Source organism: Anarrhichthys ocellatus, unplaced genomic scaffold (genome assembly GCF_004355925.1).
Source record: "Anarrhichthys ocellatus isolate YVR2014 unplaced genomic scaffold, GSC_Weel_1.0 scaffold9, whole genome shotgun sequence".
Lineage (NCBI taxonomy): Eukaryota > Metazoa > Chordata > Actinopteri > Perciformes > Anarhichadidae > Anarrhichthys > Anarrhichthys ocellatus.
The window spans coordinates 442964-452606 of record NW_022280039.1 but is presented as its reverse complement, the minus strand read 5'-3'; the positions used below and the strand labels follow the sequence as shown (position 1 = coordinate 452606).

Here is a 9643-nt window from a genome sequence, read left to right as displayed (position 1 = left end):
TGGCCCTCTGACTGCCTAACCAGAGACTAACTAAACTCCCCCTAGTCTTCAGGTGCTACTTGTGGTGGGTACTTATGCACTAAAACCCGCAGGCCCGGTAAAGCAACCAGGAACTGGCCACCCACTTGCAACCTCGGACGTGCCCCCGAGACAACTGCTCTAACCACTTTCACGCCACACTACAGAAACCCCCCCAACAACCTCCAAAGGGAGTCCGCTCTTCAGCCTAACAGGGACAGAACAGCAGCAACTTACTCAGTGTATACAGGACCACCAGCACAGCACATGCTCAGTGACACAAACACTCCTCAGGAACACTGATCACTACAGCCGCTACAATATTAACAAACTTTAACAATATTGTTAATATTAACAAACTAACAAACAAACAAATAAACAGCCAGGTCCTCCGCACAGGAGACAGAGGAGATGCGCAGAGAGGCCCAGCCACAGAAGAGGGGCAGCCTTTATAGCTGGGACCAACCCAACTCAGGTGTCGCCCATCAGTGGCCGATTAACATCCTGGAAGACAACCTGAGAGGAAACAGACAGACCCCTGGTGGAAGGGAGGGGTCGTCACATTAGAAAAACCTTTCACTAAATAGAATCCAATGTAACTACAAAATCAAAAATGGCCAAAATGAAAACAACACTGTGTTGACATTATAAGCTTTGTGATGGTAGGATTTATTGAACTGTCGCAATGGAATAAGAGAGGCGAGGCTTCAGCTATATTAATTGTCAAAACCTTGATGTTCATTACTCCAATTCATCCTTCATGCAAAATGATGGAGTGAATACTGGTGGTGAAAGAATTAAATTCCATTTTCATGAATCCATTAAAAAGCTAACATATTCTTCAAAGGTATTGGTCGTGAAAGTCTTCTGTTGTCAGACTGATAAAAGAAATGGACTTGGAAATAATTAAATCTGCATTTTCTCTATGTGGTACTTTGTGGTCTGACTAAGAGACTTTATTATGTATTCATTGTTCATTCAAAAGAAGCAAACATTTATTCTGTATGACATAATTTGCTACTCTTCATATTCTTATCATTATCCTAAATAAACAAGAACAATAACATCATGCTTGCCATCTGCCTGGATAACAGGGTTTAAGCAAAAACGGAAAAGGTGTGAGCAGGCAGACGCTCCCCATCATTGGGATCCGGTAGAGCGGGCAGGAAGACTATGGGGAACTTGATCTCGGGGTCTGAAGCAAACTTGACATACAGATAGACCTGTGGTGGACAAAGAGCCAGCACTTATCATGACAATCGTGCAGCCCAGTTGGCATAAGGACCTACAGACACAGTTTGAGAACAGTTTTGGGAAGAGAAATACACACCTTGAGCCTGTACTCTGCTTTGATGATGTTGCAGTTTAAGATGGACGCACACGTGGCGGGAGGGATGGTGATGATCCTGGTGACACTCTGACCTGCAGAAGGTGGGATGGCGTCACCCTCCTCTTTCAGGATGACTTTGGTTTCGAGTTTCCTCTTCCGCTTTTCAAAGTAACTGTACTTCTTATACAAACAGTACTTGGGCTTAATTTCACGGGATGATGTGTTCTGTATACATGCCACGACCTTTATGCCTTCCCCTGCGAAACAGAGTAGCGCTTAATATACAAGGGTTGTAATCTCAAAACCGGCTCTCATGAATTTAATTCTTCTTCTTAATCTCTGTTTGACTTACACACTGTGTTTGTAATGCTGTTTACACCTGCATTAGTTTGTAGACACATGACAAATGATAGCCAATATATTATCTGAATGCTGTGACAGAATGCAATGTACTGGCATCGTCTCTCATATTGTTACAGTATTCAACATGAATTCTCATTCTCTTACTGGATCTGGATCTAAATCCATAAATGCACCAAAATTATAAATCTGGATTTTAAAGATAATTATTTCATTTAGTTAACAATCACTTTAAATCTAGTCTTTGTACATTTTGATGAGCAGCCGTCTCTTCATCTAAGCAGTACAGAATAATGACAAATGCTAAAATGTAGCCATATAGCACAAGCAGTAAAGGGTTACAAAGTCTGACTCAGTAATGTCTGTTACAACATCTATCTTAAGTTTGCTAGCATTAGCCACTGTAGGCTACAGCTCATACCAGACCAATTAAAGCTGTAGCAGCAAAATCCTTGAGTGTTAGTTGCATTTTTATTCGTAAACTTTTACATTTTAAGAGAATGAAAGTGCTATTAATTATATCAAAATGAATAGCTTTGAATGTAAAGCCTGCCAATTAACTTGTTTTGAAGGAGCACATCCATGCCAACTGTTCCCGAAGTAAAGAGCTTCATTTTTTTGTTGGTGATACTGTGCTGTGAAGTCTGACAGGAAAATGACAAATATGTTGGTAATGTTATTTCTCATTACTGCAGCAGTGTCAATGTCCAACAGCCAACAGAATAAACGTGCATTTGTGAGTGTGTGTGTGCTGTGAGGTGGGTACCATCAACGACGGATCACTGTTTAGGTTTCTTATGCAGATGAGAGTGACCTTCGCCTTAGCTTTGGTGTCTACTCTCATCGCCCTGCTCAGATTTGCCTCCAGTGTGTACTGGATCTTTCCAAATGAGCCTTTAAAGGAGGATGGCAGGTCTCTGCATGACGTGACAACACAACGTACAAAACAGACCGACTGAGTGACAGTAATAGTCGATTTAGATTAAGGAACTACATTATGTAGCTACTCATGTCCAGTGGAAATTAAAGACTGTTTATATTGTAATAGATGATTGTTTCTAATGAAGAAAAAACAAACTTAAACATGTTTTAAATAACTGTTTTTTTTTTAATAACTCACTGTGCTGGGATCTGAAAGGTGAATGGGAAGACATGGGAGCCCTGGCCAACAACATTATTACCTGAAAGGCAATAAAGTTAGTTAATGTGACTCCCGTCACTGATTATACAAGGTTTGTTAATCAGAACATAAACTGATAAATGCAGCTCTCAGACTATACTCTTGTCAGCATGGTTGACCACTTTGAATCGTAAAACTGTTTATTAATCGCCCTGAATGATTATGTAAACTCTTGCATGAATCATGTTGTTATATGTGTAAGTAACTCAAATTTATATTTGTTTAAATAATAGGATTTATTTAATGTCTTGTAAATCCTTAAATCTCATGGGTAAAAATAGAAAAATTACCAATTGAGGACACCATGGTGTGTGTCCTGTTGTACATGCAAATACAGTTAATACAGAATACATTTCTATTTCAACAATGCTAATAGAAAATGATGGGACAGAAGCAATATGACAGCAATAAACACAGAAAATAGAGATGCAACAGTACTGTTGAGTGATTTTAGATAAATTCTGTAACAATTTGTCATAGCATGTGGTCTTTTTAAAGAGTGCCACATTAATCAAATATACATAGAATGGAATAATCTGATTATACTACATTAAATGTCATGAGCAGCTCACTTACCTTGGCCCTCCTGAACCATAACTTGCTTTACACTGAAGTACTTCTCTTTGTTATGGTACGTCCATACATTTCTGTCCATTTGACTTCTGCTTTCCCCTTCAGCTTTACACTGAGTGAATCTATTTTGCAGTTTTTTGACAGCTCTAGTGTAATTTGTCCTGAAATATTGTACCCACTGGTGAAAATATCCCTTTCGTTCATGGGATTATATCCCACTGAAAAGCTCTTAACACTATTTGCCATTTTGCATACAGTGTGACTGCCAAGCAGAGCTGTGAGCATGAAAGGTGAGACAGAGATTGTACATGTTGTGAGGTGTGTCTCTGCATGCGGATAGACTCTGATTTGGTAATAATTAAACCGCAATACTTATAAATCTTGCCTACACGTTAGAACTAGAATGGTGGCTGCTAAACTAAGAATTATTGGCTCTAGAATATAAAATGTTACTTTGGGGAAAGATTTGTGTTGTTTTTGCATAAATCAATGCTGGTTAAATGACAGCATGTAATGAAGAAGTTAATTCTTACTAGTGCTGACAGCATATGCTAATTCAGGTTGCTGCTGGCTCTTCTTTTGTGGGTGTGTCTAATACATATCAAACACATCACAAGCAGGGATCTTGTGAGCTAACCACGTTACTGGAAATAATGAGTTTATGGAATCCAGGCAAAGTGCGTCAGTACACAAGGCGCGTGTCTAAAAGTTTTGAAACAGCTTAATGTTAGCAAAAATCAATATTTATAGAAATCTGTGTAAGAATGCCAAATCATCTCTAAATGTTATTCTTGTGAGCAATTGTTTCAAAAGTCTTATTAACATAGCACTTTTAAAACCAGGGTTACAAAGTGCTCCACCCTTATACAAATAAGACAATAAAAGCTTTGAAGGTGAATAAATAATTACAACAAAATGTTTTTGCCATGTTGTGTCAGTGCCCTATTCACTGTGTATATGACCTATTATAGTACAACATATAATCTATTGTGAAAGCCTACACAGCCAGGGGATATTAGGCTGTCCTGGAAACAGCAGTGGGTTGTTGTTGTTGAGTCACCTTGCACAACTGTTAATGATTTCATCACTACATTTCATCACCATTGACTTGTGATTTATTTAGTGCCTGCTATTGGCTTTGGTTAAAGTCCTAATAGAAACATCTATGTGAAATATGTGTGGTAGTTAGTAGTAGTAGTAGTAGTAGTAAGCATTCTGTGCAGAGCAAGCATGAGGAGTAAGGCCTCAAAGTGTAGTTGCTCCTCACACCGTGAGTCTGCGCGGTGCTGTCCCCTACAGGAACACAGATGCACTGCACCATATTGGTAACCGAGACACAGCTGCAAAAGAGATAAAAGGACTGGACAAACTAAAGACGAATACAAAAATCATCTTGGTGCAAAACATACTGACACCACTTTTTTATTTCAGTTCATCTAAACATTATATATTTATACTGCAATGTTTAAAATCGGTCTTTATTGACGAGTCTTTTTTCATTCTCATATGACACACCCAAGACCTGATGGGTCATTTGGTGACATCTGTCTTTGGGGGTGAGTTGGGACACGTTCACCTTCGATAATGTTTTTATTATCAAACTGACTTAAACCAGCTTTTTAGGCACACATGATGATGATGAGTCAAACCACACACTGATGGAGCAACAATACATGGCACAATAATACATTTTGGGACAATCTATCTACAATCAATTTGGATGTACTTGCAGCAAAAAATGATTTACATGCAGTTCATTGCCCAAAACAGGAGGCAGTGAGGTTCAAGTTTAGCAACAGCTGAAGCTAGTAAGTATGCATAGCTGTGGGCTCATTCTGAATCTGAGCTCACTTCCAATACTGTAGATTAGTTTCATATATATTTAAAAAAAAACATTAATAATGTAATTTTCACACAGTAGCAATATGCAAGGGGCAGCCTGAGATGATGTGAACCCGCATTAGCCAGCCATCTAAAGTTAGTGAAAATTAACATACTGGCTCGCTTAGAGGGAGCGTTAGCTGAATAGCAAAGAGGAAACGGCTTTCCTCCAGGAAATTAAGCTGATTGGGTTCGCAATGACACATAATTAGGCTAAAAAGAGTGAATTTAGTTTACGCGGTACTTGCAGTCTTTTCTCTGCTGAAGGGAGCAAAAAGTAATTTGGTATTGAATCAGTTCAGCAGAGCATTCAGCTGCTTGCATGGAGGGGTCTTCATCATCATCAAAGAGCACATTTACCCTTACTTTGGCTTAACTTCTAATATAGTCAGATTAGAGTAAAATATGTCTCTATATAGTGTTCTGAATGACAGTTAATATGTTAAAACAATAAATTTAAAAAACTGAACTTAGATCTATCAATATTTAAAATAATATAGTATCTGGGACAATCCCTTGAAGATTTGGATTTGACTTCTGACACAGTAACATATTTTCCATTTCGATAAGAACAGGAGAATTTTATCTGAATGATAACAGTGAACATGCATATAATATTAAAATCTTTGGTATGAAACAAGTGGTAATAATATTCAAACTGTAACAGATCTTTTCCCCGATGCTTCAAACTACTATCATAGGCTGAAACTGCATACACTTCCTATGGATGTTTAAATGAATCCATACTGAACAGTGCATCGATTCAACTAAAACACTGACTGAAGGCAGTATGATGCTACACAATGTTTAACAGAACGGCAACTTTCAGTTACAGTACTGACATTTACACTATTAAGTGTACAAGAATGAAATGTAACAGGGAGAGAGAGAGATTAATACGTGTAGTGGTAAATATTAAAAACACACAGAGACAAAACATCAAGTAGTAAACAAGACAGTAAACACACGTAGACTTTGACTGTGGAAAGACTACAGGTAGCAGCTGAATAGTATCAAAGTGAGCAATGTAGAAGAAGAAGCATCCTTTAAGTTTAAACTACTGTATAATGAAACATAGGAAAATACTCAGTGGCCATCTCTCCATGATGAAAAAGCTATACAAAAATAATAAAGGTGAGTCTGATACAAAAAAACCCTGAGAAATAAGGCTCCATCGTGTAATATTAGATTAACAGGCGTTAACAGGGGTGTCACACAGAATGATGGGAACCAGCACTATGAGGTCGGATGACGCTCTTACGCTGAGGTTAACCTACAGGAGACACAAGAAAACAACATAAACAGACTGCAAACAGATACAATAGCTAACATCAGGTTTAGATGTATTTAAAGTAGCAAACGAAAGAGACAAACTGGATGAAAAACAATTCAATTATTTTCTTTTAGCATCTTATAGCTTCACCTCAATTAAGTACTCCACATCTATGATGCTGCAGTTAGAGATGGTGAGCGGTGTAAACGCGGGAATAGCGAGCATGATCGTGACGTGAGCGTCAGGGGTGTGAGCGCTGACGGGCTCTCCGGTCACCGACGCCAACTTTTTCAGAACCATCCTCTGGTTGGTCCTGTTGAAGGTGTAGAAAACCTGTTTCTGTTGCAGTGCCACCTTTGGAGTAGCTGTTCGAGTTGAAGCATTACTGAACCGACAAATGATTTTCACAGTTTCACCTGGAGGAAGAACAGATGGGGGTTATTGTGAGCAAATGGTTCAAGCGTCACTGTCGGGAATATTTCGACATGCAGATGGATTGATGAGTGGATGGAAACAGTACCAGGCATGAAGGCTTTCTTCTCTACGCTGACTGTCATGGTGATAGGACCAGAGGCACACCACAGGCCGCACAGTTTCATGCTGTTGGAGCCCGAGAGAGGAGCCTGCAGAGAAGCAGGAGAACATTTGGGCAATGGACGTAAATGTATGTGAGGAATTGTTCAATTGGATCCGTATATATATATATATATCTCATGAATATTACAGTACGGGGTAAAATAAGTCAACCTGAGCAGTGATTTGCATACTTAACTAAATACCCAATATGCTAACAGGAAATGATACGCTAATGGACCTCCATCAAACTACACCATTAGAATGCTACTGATTTTCTAAATATTGAACAGGTTATGTTTTATGAGGTTTTTGAGATCAGACAGATTGATGAGATAAAGTTTGATGTATCTGAGAGTGCCACTTTGATTTACATTGTGCGTTGCATTGTGGGACAATAGTGTCACACATTTATACTCCACTACATCTCAGAGGGAACTGTTGTACCTTTTACTCCACGTTATTTATCTGATAACTTTATTTACTCTACTCAGAGTATACATTTTCAAACCCTTCCTGTCCAGTGAGAATCATACATCTCCAAATGTGGAGACTTTTTTTCTGATAAACTGAATGATGAAGTGCTCCTTTGTGTGTTGAGACAATTCTCTTAGTTCTTAAAATAAAAAATAAAATAAAAATACTACATCATTTTACTTAAGTAAGGTTTCAATGCAAGGCGTTTACTTGTAGCGGAGTATGTGCACAGTGTGGAATTGATACTTTTATGTAAGTAAATGATCTGAATACTTCTTCACCATTGTTTTTCAGACCTTTATTATTTTAGTTTGATGTAGTTCCTGATAAATTGTGGTCAATCAAATTCCCCTCCAACAAGCCATCCTTAATATTTCAATAAGGATAAGCTGTACATGTTACACAGTGAGTGGGAAGACCCTGGTGGGTTAACACGGTCATGGATTACTTACGTGCAACTCTGGCTGGTTGGTATCGATGCGGTTGACAAAGTTCAAGTCGGTCACAAAGTCTTTGGCCATATGCCAGGGTCTGTGGATGCCCACTGTCAAGGAGTACAATATCCGTCCAAAAACTCCACGGAAGGTAGATGGGAAGTCTCTGCATTGATTTAAAAAAAAGAAACGGAAATAGTGAGACACTGATTTCACACAAGTTTTTGCAGGAATTAAGATGAAGAAAAAATCTCAGATATTATAGAGAACTACCTTAAAGTATCTAAAGCCCTCAGCGACTACATTGAAGAAAACAATACTGATGGACTTTGGGTTGCTTCTAAATAAAGGTTAAGGTTTATGATGATGACTGGCCATCAATATGTCTGGATCTAAAGTACCATGTTTCCTCCCAAGAGTCTCTGTGACAGAAAGAAAGAGAAACAAAGATGACAAAACCCCACGTGGAAAGGTCTGATACACACCCCCGAGGCAGCTGACATGTAAATGGGTACAAATGCCTGCCAGGCTGTAGGCGTGCCGTCCCACCAGTAGCTGCAGGACGAAGACAAACTGAGTGACTTTACTGAACAATGACTGACTGTTTGCAACGCTGCCATGCATCCACACAACCGCAGTGAGCGCTTACCGCTGTCTTCTTGCACGATGACGCTGTTGAATTTGAAGAAGTCCAGGTTTGCCGTGTGGTGTCTCCGACTTCTTCTTCTTCTTCTTCTCCCCCCTCCTCCGCCGGTGGACCAGTGGACGTTCGCCCTTCCTGTCAGTGCCATCGATATTGAAGTGATCTTCGTCTCCTTCGTGAGGTCGAAGGAGACGTGTCCCGTGATCAGGTCGCCACTGGAGAAACTAGGATTCTCATTCAAGACGTCGAAATTGATTTTGAAGTTTTTTATCGTCTGCTGGAACATTTTTGAAACACGAGTTTAAAAAAAGAAAAGCAGTCTGAAGATAAAAACAAGTCTAAATAGTTCACCTACAGTCAACAGATCGATTGTTATGTGCACGCAATCACCAATAAAGTATTGCATTGGTAAAAAACCTTAAACAGTTTACAACAACAAAACATTGGACTGAACAGATTGCGCAGGCGCACAACATACTGGAGGACCAGCCCTGACTTTGGGCGGAGCCAGGGTCCCATGTGTCCAGGATCAGCGGGACGAAGGGCTGAAGAACGTGGGAAGAAGTAAGGGATTGAACCGTGACATACTATGAGACCAGTTGTGCAATATAACTAACTCAAGTGCTGTACTTAAGTACAATCTATTAGTGGACAAAACCAGCTTTGAGATGATTTATAGATTTTAGTTTTTTATACAGACATTTGAAGTTGTTTTGGAGGCTAAGATCATGTTATCTGTTAAGTCAAACAAACTAGTTACTCCTAAAAAAAAAAATCTCTCAAGTTTGTAGCAGGTTAGCAGGGTTTTTGGTAGTTCTACTAGAATCTCTCTGTATGTCTCTAGATGTTATTCTGTATGTACCCAGACTTTCTAACTGTACGATATAATATGTTGGATCTG

The 9643-nt window shown here is 39.2% G+C and overlaps 2 protein-coding genes and 1 pseudogene across 2 annotated transcripts in view; 1 reads left to right on the top strand and 2 right to left on the bottom strand.

Annotated features, from left to right (window-relative positions):
- Nucleotides 1-716: 716 nt before the first annotated feature.
- On the bottom strand, nucleotides 717-3707 carry LOC116384555 (arrestin domain-containing protein 3-like; annotated as a pseudogene).
- A 1121-nt stretch (nucleotides 3708-4828) lies between these two features.
- On the bottom strand, nucleotides 4829-9285 carry LOC116384770 (arrestin domain-containing protein 3-like). Its single transcript, XM_031849716.1, has 6 exons — nucleotides 8749-9285; nucleotides 8585-8654; nucleotides 8118-8265; nucleotides 7136-7238; nucleotides 6766-7031; nucleotides 4829-6615 (listed from the first exon to the last, which is right to left on the bottom strand). The coding sequence occupies exons 1-6, from the start codon at nucleotides 9026-9028 to the stop codon at nucleotides 6532-6534; spliced, it is 951 nt and encodes a 316-aa protein (XP_031705576.1). The 5' UTR covers nucleotides 9029-9285; the 3' UTR covers nucleotides 4829-6531.
- ssbp2a (single stranded DNA binding protein 2a) overlaps nucleotides 8645-9643 on the top strand; it is a 62610-nt gene continuing 61611 nt past the window's right edge. The window contains exon 1 of the mRNA XM_031849714.1: nucleotides 8645-9306. Within this exon, the coding sequence (XP_031705574.1) occupies nucleotides 9260-9306 (47 nt within the window). The 5' untranslated portion in view covers nucleotides 8645-9259. The remainder of the gene's footprint in view (nucleotides 9307-9643) is intronic.